The 22,107-nt window shown below is 34.7% G+C and overlaps 1 protein-coding gene across 2 annotated transcripts; it reads left to right on the top strand.

Moving 5' to 3' along the window:
- Positions 1–358: 358 nt before the first annotated feature.
- On the top strand, positions 359–22,107 carry LOC121410281 (protein-serine O-palmitoleoyltransferase porcupine-like). 2 transcript variants are annotated; one of them, XM_041602264.1, is made up of 13 exons: positions 359–584; positions 4,526–4,870; positions 5,345–5,543; positions 6,403–6,446; positions 10,817–10,998; positions 11,393–11,499; positions 11,821–11,949; positions 14,149–14,249; positions 15,406–15,482; positions 17,347–17,410; positions 18,011–18,096; positions 20,112–20,219; positions 20,758–22,107. In XM_041602264.1, exons 2-13 carry the CDS (start codon positions 4,540–4,542, stop codon positions 20,857–20,859), a joined length of 1,530 nt encoding a protein of 509 aa, XP_041458198.1. In that variant the 5' UTR covers positions 359–584; positions 4,526–4,539; the 3' UTR covers positions 20,860–22,107. The 2 variants fall into 2 exon arrangements, with proteins under 2 accessions (XP_041458198.1, XP_041458197.1); XM_041602263.1 differs by having other exon boundaries at positions 360–584; positions 4,530–4,870.

Here is a 22,107-nt window from a genome sequence, read left to right as displayed (position 1 = left end):
CTTCCAAGTTCCAGTGAAATTTACAAACATACGGTAAATGAAAAATAACTGCATACAAAAATGAGTTCGTAAAATAAACTGGAAGGGGGGGGGTGCCGGGGGCGCTGCTGGGGCCGGTGTAGTCTGCAGGCACAGACCCTGATCGAAACCCCAGGGCCCCCTGGAAAACAGTACATGACTACTGATGTGGCTACCCTGTATAAATAAAACGAAATAAATAAATAAATAAATAAAACTGTGATCAACAAGTTTGTCTCCACCGTACCGGCCACTAGCACATAAAAAAAAACTTGCGAGAGGGCCTTATTTGGATTTCAGTACACATTCTACACAAGGCATGAGTAGGCTGCAATCCAGACCCCTTGATCGAGTGACGGATTGCATGCCCAGGCTAGCAGAGCCTAGCGATAATATAGCTAGCGGCATCGCATCCGATCCGGGGCGCGGCGCGCGCCGGCGCGGCGGGGAATGAAGAGATCTTGGATCAGTGCATGCAGCGCAGAGATTTCTCTCACCACATGTATCCGTTGTAGCATTATCAGTCAAAATCAGGGACTTGTCAACGGAAATTTGGATAAGCAAGGGTGAGATGCCGTCACTAATTATTTATTATTATTATTAGATTATAGAATTAGTAGGCTAAAATATGTTCAAACAATCAAAGTTACCGGCACGACCTCGACACGTTTACGGGTCGTGGCGGGCTGGCGCGCTTGCAGCACTGTTAATAGTACACTTAGGCCTACAGAATCCCTACAAAATTTGGATAGGCAAGGGTGAGATGCCATCACGAATAATTTATTATCATTATTAGATTATAGAATTAGTAGGCTAAAATATGTTCAAAATGTTCTTTAAGTTAGATGACTTAGGACAGTAACATAGGTCCTAGGTCTTTTGTAGTCTAGCTGTGTAATTCTGCTGTAAAAGTGTAAGCGCGCCACGACCCGTGTCGATGTCGTGCTGGTATCTTCATAACTTTAAAGTTTAAAAGTTTATAGATCTGATTCATGAAACTTGGACACAAGAGTAATCAAGTCTCACTGAACATCTCATGCGAGTTTCGGGTCACATGACCAGATTCAAAGGTCATTGAACTTTGGCCATTCTGGAGCAGTGGAGCCTTCGCGAAGGCAAAATACTAGGCCCCGTAACGTGTATATTCACAACACACACATTCTTGTAGGTAAATGAGATTGCTGTCATAACTTTAAGTTTATACTGGTCCCCGGGGGGGGGGGGGGGCCACTTCCGTTGATGAGTGGATACCATGTGCGACCATGGGGTCTCGAATAGCACCCTAAACACGTATTTTCCATATTCTAAAAATGTATCCCTTAAAGGTCAAGTCCACCTAAGAAAAATGTTTATTTGAATCAATCGAGAAAAATCAGACGAGCACATTGCTGAAAATTTCATCAAAATCGGATTTAAAATAAGAAAGTTATGACATTGCAAAGTTTCGCTTATTTTAACAAAATAGTGATATGAACGAGCCAGTTACATGTACATCCAAATGAGAGAGTCGATGATGTCACTCACTCACTATTTCTTTTGTTTTTTATTGTTTGAATTATACAATATTTCAATTTTTATGAATTTGACGATTAGGACCTCCTTGCCTGAAGCACAAAATGTTGAAATAATGAAATTCCACCTGTTCAGGGAGGAATAAAACTTAATTTCACATGACAATGACGAGAAAATAAAAATATTTCATGTTTCATATAATAAAATACAAAAGAAATAGTGAGTGAGTGATGTCATCAGTTCCTCATTTGCATATCGACCGAGATGTGCATATAACTGTTTTGTGAAATGGAGCGAAACTTTAAAATGCCATAACTTTCTTATTTTACATCAGATTTTGATGAAAATTTCAGTGTTATGTTTGTTGAATTTTTCTCTTTTTATTCAAATCAAGTTTTTGTTGGGGTGGACTTGTCCTTTAACAAGTATTGGCATCAGGAACCCTTCCCTTAACAAGTACATTATATTGGAAACAAAAGGATACTCTAGTCTTTGCAAGTATTCCCTGAAATGAATCCCTAAAGTTCATTCAATGAACAATAACAGCGATATTTTATTGTTATGTCACGGGTCCGTCTGTCGTTGGTTTTACCTTTACACACCATTTGGTTTAATTAGTACAGCCCCACCTTCAACACTTCGTGCAGATCAGACTCTAAACACGCAGTGTTGGGGCAAAAAGGACATCCTTTATATTCATTTGAATCATGTTTTATCATCCCCGCAAATTTGACCCTAAACACGTATAGCTTTCCTAGCAAAATACATGTAGATACCCCTTTTACATTATTTTTGTGTTTTTGACACCCTTATCACATTACGTACGTAACGTGCCCTATCTTGAAAAAGACATCATTTTTACATGTTTTTTTGGTCGCGAATGGTCAGATGGTATCCACTCGTCAATGTAAGTGCCCCCCCCCCCCGGATACCAGTAGATATAGTTCATAAAATGTAGATAAGGGGTAATCAAGTATCACTGACTAGTCTTGGGTTGCATGATCAAGTTCAAATGTCTTTTATTGTCAATGAACGTAGTATTGTATCATTAGGTGTCAGGTAAAAATGGCAGAGGTAATAATAGCAGAGGTAAAAATGGCAGAGGTAAAAATGGCAGAGGTAATAATGGCAGAGGAAGATAAGGCAGAGGGAAGAAATTCAGAGGTAATAATGGCAGAGGTAAAAATGGCAAAGGTAAAAATGACAGAGGTAAGAGTGGCAAAGGTAAACCCGGGTGGATGGCCAGTCATGCGTGACCAAAATAAAACGCGTGTTATTTTCTTTTTTACTTTTAGACACGGGAGCGGGAGCTCTCGGTATAAAAAATGCAGATTTTAAACAAAAAAGGGTGGTTTTGAAAGACTGGTCAATCACAAAGTCAAATGTATTAGGGTATTTATTCCAAATCTTTTCTTAGGACTGACCAAACGTATTTAGGGTATGTTTTTTTTCCCTGAGCTTTTTCCTCCACGTTTCTGAAAGTGGGTTCTTCCCTATAGTAAGAAACGGGCCTTGGAAATGGGAAAACTGATCGTAAAACTTTAATAGTGGTCATATTAATTTTGGCGACAATTTGTTTGGGGGCGAAAATTTGAAAATGAACCCCTCGAAAACTTGTTTAGGGGGTTATCTTGCACACAGAGAAAAATTCGTGTAGGGGTGCCTGTTTGGAAATGATTTGGCCACGCATGCGTATAGCAATAATTATGACTCCCCCATCCCCGGGAGATAATAATGATAGAAGTAAAAATGACAGTTAAAACTGGCAGATCGAGGTAAAGGTGGCAGAGGCAAATGACGTCACCATTAAGATAGAGCTTTTGAAATATTTGATGGATTCCCTAAAACCCTCACCAATATCATGTTAATTATTTTTTTATATTTTTACAATAAACAATGTCAGGGGAATTAAGTATTGTACCTAATTTTAATGAATTAAGTACAATACTTAGGATTCAAAGTGAGCTTCAAATTTGAATACTAGAAGAGCGATTTGACACGAGAAGTCCGTGCATGTAAGTCCAGGAAAAAATAAGAAATTACAACTCAAGTGTTATCAATTTTGTATGAGTTAAATATGTAATCCTTTCCATTAGTCCAACATTATAATTCTTTTTTTTGCCATTTTTACCTCTGCCATTTTTATCTCTGCCATTTTTGCCTTTGCCATTTTTACCCTGCCATTTTTGCCTTTGCCATTTTTACCTCTGCCATTTTTACCTCTGCCATTTTTACCTTTGCCATTTTTACCTCTGCCATTTTTACCTTTGCCATTTTTACCTCTGCCATTTTTACCTATGCCATTTTTACCTTTGCCATTTATACTTCTGCCATTTTTACCTCTGCCATTCTTACACCGAGCCGTATCATTATGTGAATGGTGTTTTTTATGAATAATTATTTAATAGTAGTTTTCAAAGTCAGCACTGCTACTATATTGAATCGCACAATGCAGATGGGACTGCCAGAGACGCTCCACTTCTCTTTTTTTTTTTAAATTACAATATCAAATGCCCCTTTTTAAACAGCTTTCTATTCACATTTAAGGTGCCAAGGATATTACAAAGTCTTAAGCATTTTGAAATTATTTTTTGATGTGTAAATGTATGCGCTCAGTAATACAAGGCCAGTAATAATAAAGTATGTATAAAGACATCACAGAATTTTGGAACATTTTCCAAAATAATTTGTGTGTATTTTGGAAGAATCTTTATTTACAGCTTCAGATACAGAGGGTGATTTCAAGTCTGGCGTTGGTGTTCGAAGCACAATTTGGAGTTCTTTCCCTAGCTCCAAAACCTATTTTGAGTTTTTAAAACTGAACCAGATCACATTTGTCTCAACAACGTATGAAATACATATACATGTTCAGTAATATGGAACTTTGCAATGAATAAAATAAGTTTGTTGGTCCTTTATTCATGATCTTTGGGATATATTTTGAAAGAGTAGTGACTTTTGAAAAAATGTATTGCAATTTTTATATTTTCCAAAGCCAGATAGAACAGAATGGAAGGTGATTGGCAGGACTATGAAGACTATGGTGACATGATGATGGAAGATTATCTTCCATCCTTAGAAGATCTGGAAGCAATGGGAATTGACCCTGAACAACTTCGTGATCTTCCTGATGATGCACTTTATCAACTCATTCAACAATACATGATGAATAACAACCAAATGTATGATTATGCTCCGGGATCTGATATGGGAGCAGAATCAGATTTCTCACATGTTCAGCATATCAAAGATTGTACAATGTCTGTTGCATTGCAAGGGATTCACCTTATGCTCCCTCTCTTCTTACTTTGTGTGAGCTTGAGAGTGTCTGCTCTACTAGGTTAGTTCTTTGACTTGGGGGGGGGGGCTACGTAGCTGTTTTTGATGAACTAATCAGTTACAATTTATCTTTGTAGAGCTTAGACTTTTCAGAGCGGTTGAATTCAGTAAATATTTTCTAATAATCATGACAGCCTTTTTTTGTCATGTTATTCCTGTACAAAAATCTAAAATTCTATACTAGAAAATTTCATGAAGATCAAATAAACCTCAAAGCAATAGTAATTGTTCTTTAGATGAAAAAGCCTGTAGGGCTGTACTAAAAGCAAGATTTTCCTTTATCTCTCTCTATGCATGGACACTAATACCATATTACTAGACTTAATTCCACAAATCATATGGCACAGTTGAGAAAAAAATGTTTTTTTTTTTTTGGTATTATTTAATGCTCCCAATTGTCATGTTTACTCTACATGTGCATGTATGTATTTATTTCAATGCTCCCAATTTCTTTTTTTCATTTTACCAAACTCAGAAATTCCCATAAAATTTCTTCACATGGTGTGTGCATGTTCTGGTCTGTATCTGATGTGGATAACATTCCAGGTGGATGCAGCATACATTATCTGTCTTGCTCTACTCGGTTATATCCTGCTGTATGTCCTTATTCACATTGATGTCAAACAGAAAGGACCTATCTTAGCCATTTTATGCATCATTACCGTCATTTTATTGTAAGTAATATAAAAAAAAAATTATTCATTATCTTTATAAGCAACGGTTGGTGGGGCTATCTAGTTTTAATAAACTAAATAAAATATGTTGAATAAGTTATATATAGGACAGGAAGAATCTATATGAGAGAGGAAAGCTTGACAGATAGCTGTCACAGGAAGGGTAAGATTCGGATGGGAGAAATTCATTGAATGCAAAGAGTTTTTATATGGGGAAAAGGTTTTCTTATAAGATGAAGGATTGGTTGGTAGGAGTAAAGTGAGATTGGCAAAATTGTATAGGAATGAAACAATGTGTTTGAGTGGACACTAAATGGGGGTTTAGAAAAGGACTGAGAGAGCAAAGATGAGAACAATGTGTGGTGTTAAGCTGTTAGAAATGAAGGAGACTAAGGTATGGATGTTAGGGTTGGGAGAGAGGGTGGATCAGATGGCGAGGGCGAACAGAGTATGTTGGTATGGACATGTATTGAAGAGGAATATTGATCATGTTTTGAGAAGGGTGTTTGAGTTTTAGGTGGCTGGTAAGAGGGAAGGGGTGACAAGAGAGGACATGGAAGAAGCAAGTGGTGGTGGAGAGTAGGAGGGTTGGGTTGAGGTAGGAGAATGCTCCAATTATAGTATACTTGTGTGAGGGTGATCTTTCAGACTGCAAGGTGAATCTGAACACCCCCTTTAGTTGGGCACTCAACCAGATTTAAAAACTGATGATTGACTGACTGTACATGCTCCTCATGTTAAGTGTGCCCTTTGATAAAATAGGGAGGGAGGTTGAATTTGTATAATGTTAAAATATTCCTGTCTCCACAATTAATAATTATTGAATATCTCTATGTACGTTTGTATTGTTTTACTTCAGGGAGTTGTTCGTAGCGGATCCTGTCAGTTGGCACAAAGTTAGAGGTAAGTTTAGTGTGAGAATCATTCTCATTACACAATCTAACTGGTATGATTTACTATTTAAATGGTTAAGTAAAATTCAATTTAATTCTAGGACCTTGTACACAAAACTTGTACACAAAACCTTATACATAAATGATAGCTTTACTATTAGTGGCTACCCTATTGTAAGGTCAGTTGAAGTTACTGGGTGAAGACCAATGTTACCCTAAGATTTATGGTAAGTTGATCATGAACATGTTTTTTCATGGTTACAAAAAGTGGCTTTGTATGAAGTTAATGTAGACTGTGCAGATCTAAGATGTCGGTATTGATGCTGTCCAGTTGTGTCATATTATTCATGATGTTCACTATCTCACATGCAATTAGTAGAAGTGATACATAGTTGTCACTTTTCTGATAGCAGCAGCAGTGATGATGTGAACATCAAGTCTTGACCAAGGTAAATTTATGAAATATCACTTTCACTTTGAAAGTATAAGGACCTAATTTCATGAAACATGGACAAAGGGGGTGATGTTTACGTTTTGCCCATTTCAAAAAAAAAATTATATGTAATGATTATCAATTATTAGCAAATACATGTAAATAATAATAACATAAATGATTGTTGCTTATGTAGCACTTAAAACTTTGTTTAATAATCAGAAGTCTCTTATTACTCTACAGTAATACAGTATGACTTAACTGCCTTATTTAGCTGAGCAGCTGCATTTCAAGGAATAAATTGATGATGATGATCCACAGCATTTATATTGCGCCATATATCTGTTAAAAACATGCAAAGGCTCAGACTCATCCAATAAGTTAATCAATACACATCTGCCGAAATAAGTGAGTGTGGAGAGACGGTTTAAAGAGTTCTATTCTGCCAATTTCACGAAGTGAAGAAGGGAGGGAATTCCAAAGGCTTGGAGCTATAGAAGAAAAGGCACGGTCTCCAAATCCCCTTATGGACCTAGTTAATAAAACTTGGCCATAAGGTTAATCAAGTATTACTGATCATCCTACTAGAGTTTCATGTCACATGATTAAGGTCAAAGGTCATTTAGGGTCAATGAACTTAGACCATGTTGGAGGAATCAACATCGAAATCTTAACCTGAGGTTAAGTTTTTGAAATGTCATCATAACTTAAAAAATATATGGACCTAGTTCATGAAACTTGGACATAAGGTTAATCAAGTATCACTGAACATCCTGCATGAGTTTCACGTCACATGACCAAGGTCAAAGGTCATTGAGGGTCAATGAACTTTGGCCGAATTGGGGATATCTGTTGAATTCCCATCATAACTTTGAAAGTTTATGGATCTGATTCATGAAACTTGGACATAATAGTAATCAAGCATCACTGAAAATTTTGTGCAAGTTTCAGGTCTCATGATTAAGGTCAAAGGTCATTTAGGGTCAATGAACTTTGGCCGAATCGGGGTATCTGTTGAATTACCATCATAACTTTGAAAGTTTATTGGTCTAGTTCATTAAACTTGGACATTAGAGTAATCAAGTATCACTGAACATCCTGTGCGCGTTTCAGGTCACATGACCAAGGTCAAAGGTCATTGAACTTTGGCCGAATTGGGTGTATCTGTTGAATTCCCATCATAACTTTGAAAGTTTATGGATCTGATTCATGAAACTTGGACATAATAGTAATCAAGCATCACTGAAAATTTTGTGCAAGTTTCAGGTCTCATGATTAAGGTCAAAGGTCATTTAGGGTCAATGAACTTTGGCCGAATCGGGGTATCTGTTGAATTACCATCATAACTTTGAAAGTTTATTGGTCTAGTTCATTAAACTTGGACATTAGAGTAATCAAGTATCACTGAACATCCTGTGCGCGTTTCAGGTCACATGACCAAGGTCAAAGGTCATTGAACTTTGGCCGAATTGGGTGTATCTGTTGAATTACCATCATAACTTTGAAAGTTTATGGATCTGATTCATGAAACTTGTACATAAGAGTAATCAAGTATCACTGAACATCCTGTTCGAGTTTCAGGTCACATGATCAAGGTCAAAGGTCATGTAAGGTCAATGAACTATGGCCATGTTGGGTTTTTTTGTTGAATAACCATCATATCTCTAAGTTTATTGGTCTAGTTCATAAAAAGTGGACATAGAGTAACCATGTATCACTGAACATCTTGTGCGAGTTAGAGTAGTATTCAAAGTCAGCACTGCTGCTATATTGAACCGCGTGATGCAGGTGAGACGGCCAGAAGCATTCCACTTGTTATCAAATAAATGCATTTTCTCTTCTGATTTAAAAAAAAATCTAAAATTTGTTTTCATACTCCATCAAGATTATATAAGAGAATATATATAGGTAATTGGATTAAAGTGAATAGTGATCTCAGGTAGAACAAAAACCCTGGAAAATTGATATTTTTTCATAGTTTCATTTATTAACTTCCTTATTTCCTGAAGGAGGGCATCCACAGCATTGCCCCTCATAGTCATAGGCTAGCCTTGGATTATTAGCTTTTGAATTAAAATGATAATGAAAAAGTGAAAATAATTGTCAAGTCTTGCTATGTAGAATTGAGTAATGCAGGTGAAGACTGCCAGAGCTATTACACCTCTCAGTCATCAATGCTAGTAAATGCTCTCATTTTTAGCTCATTCGGCCCGAAGGGCCAAATTAGCTTGTGGCATGGCGTCTGTCGTCTGTCCACAATTTCAAAATGCTACTTCTTCGCCATTTCAAGTCTGATTTCAATTCTGTTTGCTTTATAAACCCCTCAAAAAAAGTTTTGCAACTCAGTATTGGGGGATGATATCTTTTTTGGTTAATGAAGTATAAAAGATGAAACTAGTATCATTGGAAAGCTAAATTATTCTTCTTTACAATGACATGCCATTTGCTGTGATTATGTAATCATGGAATATGCAATCACCCTGAACATCGAGAAAAGTCCGAAGTGAAATGTTGCAAAATACATTGATTTCTAACAAGAGTCTCCATTTATCTATAGAATTTACACCATGCAGGTGACAGTGAATGCACTGGGTCCATCATCAAAACAATTGGAAATTCGCTATTGCAAACGACGCATTTTGCAACATTTCATGTCTAACATTGCTGCGTATTATCATGTCTGTGTATTTCATGATAACACTAGCATTACAAATGACACATGATTGTAAAGAAGAATAATCATGCTTTCTAAAGATATCACTTTTACACATGATGATGGCACATTAAGAAATTTATTAGCACTCAAACTTGCAGTTTGAGTTGCAGAACTCAAACATGACATAGCAACGAATTTTGCAACATTTCATTTTATACATTGCTGCATATTTATCATGTCTGTGTATTTCATGATAACACTAGCATTACAAATGACACATGATCGTAAAGAAGAATAATCATACTTTCCAATGATACCACTTTTACATATGATGATGGCACACTAAGAAATTTTATTAGCACTCAAACTTGAGTTGCGGAACTTTTTTTGAGGGGTTTATGATAGAACTAGGTGGGGGATTCAAAACTTCTACACAGAATTTTGAAATTCATGAAATATGCTAATTTATGCATATTTTAGAAAATTCACATAAAATGCTTCTTCATTTGCTGACCGATTTTGATTTTTTTGCTTCCATCTGGTAGAGCTTCATGAGGTTCACCAAACTTCTACACAGAACTTTGAAATTTTCAGTAGAAAATTATTTATGCTAATTTATGCAAAATTCATTCTTAAATCACAGAAAATGTCTCTTCTTTATTTGTTGACAGATTTTGATTTTTTTTTCTTCCATCTGGTAGAGCTGCATGAGGTTCACCAAACTTGTACACAAAATTTTGAAATTTAGTCTAGAAAATAATTTATGCTAATTTTGCAAATTTATTAATAAATCACAAAAAAAGATTTTTCTTCACTTGTTGGTCAATTTCAGTTTTGTTTGCATGATATGATAGCTCGAGGTGGTGATACAAAATTTCAACACAGAATTTTGAAACTCATTAAATAATCAGTTATTCATATATTTTCAAAACTCACAAAAATTACTTATTTATTTGTTGATTGATTTTGATTATTTTTGTTCCATCTGAGAGCTACATGAGGTTCACCAAGGTTCTACACAGAGTTCAGAAATTTTGACTCGAAAAATTATTTACGCTTAATTTATATGAAATTATTTCATAGATCACAAAAAATGCTATGTCATTTCTTCATCACTTTCAATTCTATATCAATTTATGTCACCAATATAATTCACTACAGTGTCAACTGGGCTGAAATTAAAATTGTGTTAAATTTTGTTGCAAGATGCCGGATGAGCTCCACATCATTGATGTGCTAGTTTCCTGATGAGCTCTTGTATTCAATGTAATGGCTTTCTTTGTTTATACAGGTGCACAGATGATTTTGTTAATGAAAGTGATTTCAGTAGGCTTTGATCTAGATCAAGGGATATTGTCCAGTCTGCCTGATATCTTTGAATACTTTGGCTATACCTTCTGTGTTGGAACATGTATCTTTGGTCCATGGGTGAGCTTTTCCAACTACATGGCAATGCTACAACCACACCAGCTGGTAAGATTTGTATCACACTAAACATTATCTGTAGCCGATGTATTTATATTTCTTAATTTTTAAATTGTTTACAAGTAAAGTTTAATGTAAACAAGGTTCTGGGTGTGCTAAATTAGTGCTGACTTTACCATCATTTACATGGAGTATCATTAATAAAATTTACTCAGCTGTTTGACAAAAGAATGTGCATCTTGTTAAATTAATTTCTTTTGAAATAAGTAAAAAAGAAACTGAGTATTTTTATATTGACTGATTGTAAGTCATCACGATTCAACTATTCCAAATCATATGTGTCAGTTCTGCAATATTTTTTACCTTTGAATAAGACTTATTTCATATTGGATTGCCACATTTCATTATAATTCTTTTTTTTTCTTTCTCTCTTTACTTCCAGAATCTACAGTGGTTTGTCCATGCTATTACCAATGCATTATTAGCTGTTCTGTGTCTTCTGCTTTCAGTGTGTGTAACACCTGTTCTATTTGTCGGCTACAAAGCAAGGTATGTGCAATAGCCGATCCAATAGTTTTCTTGCTGAAGATACCATATGCTCATGTTTATAATGATCTTTTGATTGATAACTACTGTATGAGACTTGTTTAAATTCAAAATAGATTCAATAACTAGGAAGTATATTATTGGAAATGCCCCCTTGTCAAGAAAAAATATGATTGGTTCAGCAAGTATCAAATCATTGATTTTTTAAGGATATCAAACAGTTATACCCCTATATGTCATCAGTATGAATGCACATTTTTATTACTTTTGAACTATTTGATTATGTAGTGATGAATTCTATTTTATTTGAAATTTTATATGTAGGTGGTTGCTGGCATACAGTGATGCTGCTTCATTTCGATATAGTCATTACTTTGTGAGTTATCTATCTACTGCATCTAGTGTACTAGCTGGATATGGTGCAGTAAAAGATATTGATGGAAATACCAGCTGGTTAGTATTATGTTTTACAATGTTTGCAAGGTTTAAAACATGTAATTTCATATAATAAATGTTGGCTAGAGGCAGTTTGCCTCAAAAATGTATTTAAATGACCCTTGTATCTTGATGGAGAACCCTATTAATTTTTTGTCTCGCCCACAGAGAGGTAAAGGCGAGACTTAGGGATCCAAATGTTGTCCGTTGTCCGTCCGTCACAAATCTAATGACACATAACTCCACAACCGTAAGTCGCTTTTCAATCAAACTTGGATGGTAGATGGACTTGGGGGACCTGCATATTTTGGTGCAGTCGGAGGTCACATGGTAAGGTGAAAGGTCATTTTCAGGTCAACGTTAAAGTTTACATGCAAGACTCTCTTATGACATCTAAGTCTGCAACCATAAGTCGCTTTTCAACCAAACTTAGATGGTAGATGAACTTAAGGGACCTGCATGTGATGCTGCAGTCGGAGGTCACATGGTAAGATCAAAGGTAATTTTCAGGTCAATGTTAAAGTTTACATGCAAGACTCTCTTATGACATCTAAGTCTGCAACCATAAGTCACTTTTCAAGCAAACTTGGATGGTAGATGGACTTGGAGGACCTGCATGTCATACTGCAGTCGGAGGTCACATGGTAAGGTCAAAAGTCGTTTTCAGGTCATCGTTAAAGTTTACATGCAAGCCTCTCTTATGACACCTAACTCCGCAACCGTAAGTCGCTTTTCAACCATACTTGGATGGTAGATGGACTTGGGGGACCTGCATGTTATGCTGCAGTCGGAGGTCACATGATAAGGTCAAAGATCATTTTTAGGTCAACGTTGCAGTTTACATGCAAGACTCTCTTATGACACCTAACTCCGCAACCGTAAGTCGCTTTTCAACCATACTTGGATGGTAGATGGACTTGGGGGACCTGCATGTTATGCTGCAGTCAGAGGTCACATGATAAGATCAAAGGTCATTTTTAGGTCAACGTTAAAGTTTACATGCAAGCCTCTCTTATGACACCTAACTCCGCAACCGTAAGTCGCTTTTCAACCATACTTGGATGGTAGATGGACTTGGGGGACCTGCATGTTATGCTGCAGTCGGAGGTCACATGATAAGGTCAAAGATCATTTTTAGGTCAACGTTGCAGTTTACATGCAAGACTCTCTTATGACACCTAACTCCGCAACCGTAAGTCACTTTTCAACCAAACTTGGATGGTAGATGTACTTGGGGGACCTGCATGTGTCAAAATTGCATTGCCATGGTAACAGCATATTATATGCCCCAAATTAGGTAAAAATTTCATGAAATTTGGCTCACACATTGATCTTGAGGTAAAGATTTGTAGGAAATATATTTCCATATGTCGGAAATCGTTTGTCATGTTAACAACATAGTATATTTCAAAACTTGGGTAAAAATCATGCGGTTTGAACTTCTCCATCAGTTTTCAACCAATTCTCATGATAGTTACATGTAGCTCACACATTGGTCGTGGGGTAATACATGTAATAGCCAAGACATATTTTGTCCATGTGTTGGAAACTTTTGCCATGGTAATGGCTTATGGCGGGGGCATTAATCACCTTGTAAAAAAAAACCAACAACACGTAGATCTCCATTTGTATTACAGAATGGTATCTGAATAATGATGTACATGTAGTACGATGGTTACATTTCAGTCTTTGGTTTTATGCATGTCATACTAAGGCTTGAATTAAAGGAAGGCTATAATATAGGGGTATTTATATTCACACATATCCACCTTGTTAGGTGCTCAAGGCGCTCCTATATTACCTGCTAATTAAGCTAGGCATTCATAGCGCACACAGCTTTTTAAGGAATTACTTCCTACCGGTACCCATTTGCCTCACCTGGGTTGAGACTGAGTGCAGCACATTGTGGATCAGTTTCTTGCTGAAGGAAATTACGCCATGGCTGGGATTCGAACCCACGACCCTCTGTTTCAAAGTCCAAAGACTAATCCACTGGGCCACAACGCTCCACAACGCTATGGCCTTGGATGCCCTATTCATTTGACTCAATACCCTCTCATTGTCCCTTTTTTCCCCATCTTTTCCCCATATATGCTGTAATTATATAAAAATGTGCCCAATAGAAAAATTGCCTTACTCTAACTATTGAAATTAAAGGCCTGCTATACTTCTGCCCATTGTTCTACAAGTTATGTTTTATTTAATTTATATTCCTAGGGAGTTCTCTGTGGCTAAGCCCATTCATATAGAGATTCCAAGATCACTTGTTGAGGTTGTAACTAACTGGAACCTACCCATGCATTATTGGCTGAAAAATTGTGAGTTCATTTTATATATACTTTTTGTCATTATTAATGTGATAGTGTGATCGGGACAATTTAAGAGAATATATATTCTTAACCTTCAAAGCTGGATTTTAATGACTAATTTGTTCATCCTATAAAGCTTATTACATTCCATCTAGATGATTAGATTAAAGTGATAAAAATTGTAATCATTTAAAAAGTAATGAATCATTTAAATAAAATTAAATTCTTGATTCTCTGTAACACAGAACAAGTGAACTTTTTTTTTATAGTTTGTCATTATGTAACTTTGCCATTATGGCAACTTCTATGATAACATCAGCGAATCACAAATTAAGGTTACTATGGTATTTGCCATAATGGCAAAGTTGCAATAGTTGTAACCCTTTATGGAACAAGCCCCAGATTTGCTTAAATGATTTTTAAAAAATGAAAGAGTAATGACAACAGCAATATTGGTATTAGCAAAAATATCAAAAGAAGCCCCTTGTCACTGAACCCCTAATATAATATCATTTTGTTATTCTTAAAAGATTTTGATTTGAAAGCATCATTGTAGCAAATTCAGAAGTTTTATACTCCTTCATATTCCCCCCTTTTAGTTGCTTCTCCATCTCTCTCTCTCTCTCCCTCTTTCTTTAAGGGATCAATTTTTACTTGAATTTGTGAGCCAAATTTGAGTGAGGATGATCTGATTTAATTTTAGGCATTGATATAAAAAAGCTGGATAGAGTTACAACACGCTTTTTTGAAGTACTACTCCACAAGGTCAAGTGCGCATAAAATATCACGTTTTTCTCTTGCATGTGTATGTGCATATTGTTTCTCTAGTGTTAGTATGGCCCCATTTCCTTGGTTTTAAGGTATTGGGTGCTGTAGAATACAATGAGCTCTATGTAGTTTTGTTATATCAATGATTTTTATGTGATATGAGTTCTAAGTTCAAAAGTCATAGAATTTATTATTTGAAAATTTTATAAGTTAGGTGACTGTAATATATCCTTAATCCTGCCAAAACAGATGCATAGATTTAAACTGTGTGCAGGTGATGATTCAAGTTTTTAATAATATTGTATTGGAGTGAGGAAGTTTTGTTTCAAGTAAGATATATTTATGTAATTCATAGATTATATTGGGTTTTCTCTGTTTGTTTTTGTTTTATCTGTAGACGTTTTCAAAACGAGTCAAAACTTTGGCAACTTTATTGCAGTACTTGTGACATATGCTGTCAGCTCAATCCTTCATGTAAGTTGATTATGTCTATCTCGTTAATGGCTATTACATACAATTTACTTACTAGTGTAAAAAATACCAGTTGTCTTCTGTATCTAGTATTTGCATGTCATCACTGATATGTTAGTTTCATATGAAAGCAGTCTAAAAATAGAAACAAATTGTTTATTAATAAACATGAAAAGCAAAATCTGTTGCATTTATTTCCGTTCCTGTAATAATGGTTATTGGTAACTGAATAATTTGTGAAGAAGCTTTGAAACCATATTAAAGGACGGTGTATGATTTAGCGCATCCGGCCCGAAGGGCAAGATGAGCTTATGCCGTGGCGTGGCATCCGTCCGTCCACAATTTCAAAATGCTACTACTTCGCCATTTCAAGTCCGATTTCAATTCTGTTTGCTTTATATGATAGCACTAGGTGGGGCATTCAAAACTGGTACACAGAATTTTGAAATTCATTAAATATGCTAATTTATGCGCATTTTTCAAAATTCACAAAAAATGCTACTTCTTCTTTATTTGTTGACCGATTTTGACTTTTTTACTTCCATCTGGTAGAGCTTCATGAGGTTCACCAAACTTCTACACAGAATGTTGAAATTTTGACCAGAACAATTTTTATGCTAATTTTTGCAAAATTAATTTATGCATATTTTTAAAAATTCACATAAAATGCTTCTTTTTCTTTATTTGTTGATGGATTTTGATTTTTTTTCTTCCATCTGGTAGAGCTTCATGAGGTTCACTAATCTTGTACACAGAATTTTGAAATTTTGACTAGAACAATTTTTATGCTAATTTATGCAAAATTAATTTATGCATATTTTTAAAAATTCACATAAAATGCTTCTTCTTTATTTGTTGACCGATTTTGATTTTTTTTCTTCCATCTGGTAGAGCTTCATGAGGTTCACCAATCTTGTACACAGAATTTTGAAATTTTGACTAGAACAATTTTTATGCTAATTTATTCGAAATTAATTTATTCATATTTTTAAAATTTCACATAAAATGCTTTTTCTTCTTTAATTATTGACCGATTTTTACTTTTTTTCTTCTTCCATCTTGTAGAACTTTATGAGGTTCACCAAACTTCTACACAGATTTTTGAAATTTTCAGTAGAAAATTACTTATGCTAATTTATGCGAAATTTATTCAGAAATCACAGAAAATGCCTCTTCTTTATTTGTTGACAGATTTTGATATTTTTTCTTCCATCCGGTAGAACTTCATGAGGCCCACCAAACTTCTACACAGAATTTTGAAAATTTTCAGTAGAAAATTATTTATGCTAATTTATGCGAAATGTATTCATAAATCACAGAAAATTCCTCTTCTTTATTTGTTGACAGATTTTGATTTTTTTTCTTCCATCTGGTAGAGCTGCATGAGGTTCACCAAACTTGTACACAAAATTTTGAAATTTTGTCTGGAAAATTATTTATTCTAATTTATGCAAAATTTATTCATAAATCACAAAAAATGTTTTTTCTTATTCATTTGTTGATTAAGTGCTTATTTGTTGATTGATTTTAGTTATTTCTGTTCCATCTGAGAGCTACATTAGGTTCATCAAGGTTCTACACAGAGTTAAGAAACTTTGACTAGATAATAATTAATACTTAATTCATATGAAATTTATTCATAGATCACAAAAAATGCTTCTATGTCATTTCTTCACCAATTTCAATTCTATATCCTCAATTTATGTCACCAATATAGTTCACTACAGTGTCAACTGGGCTGAAATTAAAATTGTGTAGCGAGATGCCGGATGAGCTCCACATCATTGATGTGCTAGTTTTTTAGATTGTTTGCATCATGCATTGTGATACTTGTATTTTTTGTATAATTTTTTTTTTGATATTTCAGGGTCTTAACTTTCAATTAGCTGCTGTTCTTCTTTCTCTGGGATTCTATTCATATTCAGAACATGGTGAGATATATCTGATCTGTGCTTCTATGATCATCATCATGATATTATTTGAAAAGTATATAAGAAAGTAAGCTTTGATTTTTTTTGTGTGTGTATGTTGGACATTTATTATGTAACAGTTGATTTTGAAACATAAGCCTTGACATGAAAATTTGAATAACTGGAATCAAGAAGAAGTTGATATTTAATTACAGGGGTTATTTCTTGTTCATTAAAAATACATTTGTTATCAGGCACCAGAAACCCCTATTTTTCATTTACACTGTATGCTTAAGAGGAATATTCTCCACATATTTCAGGGTGAATTTCCAGTAGTCCTTGTGTATTTAATTGTCTTTGTTTGGAGCTTACTGCATGACTGATTTACATTCCTTACAAACCTACAAGTGTTTTAGAAATTGTGATAGGTTACATGCACGTATTGCCCCCCCCCCCCCAATTTTTGTATAGGTAGATTTGATACATGACCGTGTAAAGTAAAATATATGTTAATTTGAAGGGTGTCAGAAAAAATGTTTATGAGGAGTATATTGTTTTCTTATTTTCTTCCTTTTCTTACTTTCTCTTTATCGTGTCTATTATACTCTTTATCTCTTACAGTATTCAGACATAAATTAGCTGATATATTCAGTGCCTGTATAAGGGCAAGGAGATGTAGAGAAGAGTGCCCACATCATTATAAGAATGTAAGTAAACTCCTCAAGAAAAGTTTGGAAATCAATTATCTCTCCTTGGTTTTAGTGAATATTAATGTGTGATTGATACCAATGAATAGATCATTTAATTCTCTCTGAAATGATACCTTATTTGATATGATTATGGTTCACATGGAGGTGCAGTGCCTTGAAATTCAAAATTCAAAAGTTGCAAAATGACACAATATTGAAAGTCACTTTTTTTTCTGTGGCGATAGTGACTTTATTAGAAGTTTCTTATGTTTTCATGCACCTTTATGGAATCAAACACACCTCTGCACAAGCAAACACGTAACAAACAATCAAACATGCATGGGTATTAGTTTCAAACCACAACAGTAACCATGTTATATCACAGAATCATCACTATATAAACCACAACAAAACATCAAAAAGAAGAAGCAGGGGCTTGATTGGTATTGATTTTCATCTCTGTTGATACAGACAAAAAAAAAATAATGTTCTTTATTGACCCTTCATGACTATTTTTGCTTGTTTTGCAGCTTTTCAATTCATACCTCATCCAACACTTTTGAATCCTGCTCTTTTCGTGATGGCATGATCATAACAAGCATGGTATCATTCTAAAGAGAATTAAATAATCTTTTGAATGATGTCAAATATGCATTATGTAAAATTGGGATTAAGGAGAAATTAATGGCCAAACTCAGATTTTCAAACTTTTTTTTAAGGAGTTTAGTTTTACCTTGTGTTAGCTAGGATATAAGTTAACAAATGCAATTTGGTATGATTTGTGAAAAAAAATTGTAAAAAAGTACATATTAATCATATGTGTTAGTATATCATAACAATCATTATATTAGGTAATCTGGTGTTTCCCTTTCTCCTTTTGTCCCCATCTATGTCATATCCCTGTAAACAAAGTCTGAAGGGGAAGGGTCATGTTGTACCTAGTGCTCCTCATATTGCTTCAATGCAATAAATCAAAACCTGGTGGCAAGATATTCACAAAATCTTGGATGTACCGCAGGTATATCACACCAAAATACTAGTCTGCTATGCAGACTCTGAATGGCTCGTGAGGTGGGATCTGCTACTGGTTTGCAAAGCAAACCAGCCTGAAAGGGTGAGCGAAGTTCTGCAGCCTCAGTAGACCTAGTCTGCTATGCAGACTCGTTGAATCAGCTGAGGTACACACACTGCAGATGTGGGTCTACATTTGTAGACTACCAAAATACAGTGTAAGATCAAATTTGAGTCTACAAGTCAAAGGTCACTGCTTGTTATATTAGCAATTTAGATGCAGTGCAATAATTATGTATTGAGATATGGTGGACAGATAAAATGATTTGGGGATTTGTTAGTTCACACGGAAGTACAGGCAAAGACTTATTTCAAAGTCTACAGGTCAAAGTCACTAGGTCACAGCTTATTTATGTAAATTGATGTCTGTACAATAACTTTAATCTGAATAATTCATGAGGTGTAGGTACATGACAGTTTTACACACAATAGATATTATAAATCCTTGGGTCAAATGTCAAAGGTTGCAGCTCAAACATCTCCATTGCTTACTGATCACATCCACCAGATAGTTTTCTGTATTTTTTAAAAACAAAGTAGACTAACTAGTACCAGGTTTTAATCTCCATTTTACATGGAAACACCATTATTGTTATTCCAACAGCACTCATCTGAAGTTAGGTTTACATCTACTCAATAAATGACTGTATTGCCATAACTAGTAATTATAATATGAAGTAAAAGAAGATTATCTCTATTTTGAGTGGATTGACAGCCCAATACAAAGCAAAACCAGCGTAAATACCTCATGTCTTAATATGTGATACATCATGAGTTAATAAATGACAACATTTTATCAGATGCTACATGTCTTCTACTTATATTTGAAAAAAAACTGCCCCTTGAATAATTGGAATTTATCCAGAAATTTGTATAGCAGCCAGTATTAAAGTTTGTTTTCTGTCTTTCTTTCTTCCCTCTCATTCACACTGGATGACCTACCACACATACATACTGAGCAGACACATCCATGTGTGATTACAGTCAATCTTATGTTTGGCCTCTTGGCTGTATTTCATCTAGCATATCTTGGAGTTATGTTCAATACAGATGCAGAAATACAGGAAGAGGTAATTTAGTCTTCATTTATATGAATTTAAGACCCTGTGGTCAAGGAATCTCAAAGACAATAGCTGATTTTAAGAAGTGATGTACTTTAGCTTTTCAAATTTCCCTTGATTAAGAAATGTCATGATTTAAGTTTTAACCCTGATAACACTGAGGAGGAAGCTGAATCAGCCTCAACATTCTTTATGATAAATATGTAACATGGAAAGCTTGCAAGTCATGATTTTATGACTTATTTCCTTCAAGTCTTCATGTTTTGAAACCAACTTTGGATGCCTTGAGTAAACATTTTGGAAATTATGCAGCAGTTTATCAGTGCAAAGCATAACCAATTTGCTCAAAAATGTGTTTTCACATGCATATTAAATGCATATTTGTGTGTCGTTATGTTCACTTTTACTGATTAATATCAATTAATTTCATGTTTACCAACAATTTTTATAAAAGGGTTGAAAAGCAAAGAAATGCCCAAGAATTTAAAAAGCATTTGCAAGTAATAGCTCATGAGCTCTAATCATTGTTTCTTTATTTTCTTTGTAGGGTTACACAATGGAACACACACTTGAGAAGTGGTCCAACCTTGGCTATGCTAGTCATTATGTAGTACTTGGAACGTTTCTCTTCTACTGGCTAATCAAGTGATCTTTCAACTTTTTTTATATAATCATGAGTAAAACTACGCACAAGTCATTGTTCAATATACAATTTTCACATATGTATATATTTTGGAAAAGAATGTAATTGTTTTCCTCTTCCTGTTTAATTGCCAACTAATGCAATAAATGTGTTGTTTTTTTCAACTGAACAGTGATCAAAAGATTTAATAATCCATTGCATCAAACTGCCTCAGGACCTCTATCATACTGATAGACATGTCTAGTAAGGACATGTACAGTAGAATTTTCAGTTTCTCCTTCAGTCATATATAAGAACAAGGCAACACAGAACTATCAGAAATATTTAACAGTGATTTAGGAATTATGTAATGATTCTGTAAGATCACCATCGGTTGACCACCTTTACAAGAAATGGAATGTTTAATACCATGGAGCTACTCTGAGAAATAAGGGATTAACTTGAGGTATTATTTGGCTATTGAAGCTCCAAGACCCTCCCATTTTGTTTCTTCCAAGAAAAGAGGACTAAAAACAATTGAAATTTGCAGAAAGAGACGTCAAATTAAATTACTCCAAAAGTTTGAACATCTTTATTGGTATGAATAATGATTAATAAAAGAGCTTAACTAGTTCTTAAAGAAGATTAAAGTGAGGGAAATATTTCAATACTTCTTGTTAGTGCATCCACATTCTTATGGTTGGTAGCTTTAAGAAAGAATACTGAAAACTGTAATAGGACCATTCTGACCGCATACAACCATTATATTTGTGTATTTTTTAGGTGAAGGTGATATACAAGTATGCTTATCATGATTTGTGATTTGACATCAAGCAGAGGAAGAGTTAAATACAAATCCCTTTTCAATGTTTTTAAAGCCTAGGTGACCATCTTACAGAAAACTTCAACTTTATTTTTGAGTTTTTGAGTAGGTCTTATATGAACCATATCATCTGTCATTCACAGCCTTTGGGATTTCATAGTCCAAATCATAAAATGGAGTTGAGTATGTATTTTGTGAAAATGAAGGGATATTTGTAACATATGTTAATACTTGTACCTGAATAACTGAACTTCTGAATACTCACTTTATGGGGTTGTGTATCCTGACAATAAGTTCAAACATTGTAGAAAAATATAGGTGAAGGTGTGATAAGTATCCATCAAAGAATATTGAAGGGAGAGATGAATTTCAAAAGTTTTGAATATATGATGCCATATATGAGAGCAGCTCCCACATATATCATGTACCGGTAATATGAATTTTAATAAATT

The sequence above is a fragment of the Lytechinus variegatus genome, chromosome 3 (assembly GCF_018143015.1).
Source record: "Lytechinus variegatus isolate NC3 chromosome 3, Lvar_3.0, whole genome shotgun sequence".
Lineage (NCBI taxonomy): Eukaryota > Metazoa > Echinodermata > Echinoidea > Temnopleuroida > Toxopneustidae > Lytechinus > Lytechinus variegatus.
Note: the sequence above shows the minus strand (reverse complement) of the source record. Positions and strands in the feature narration are given on the sequence as shown.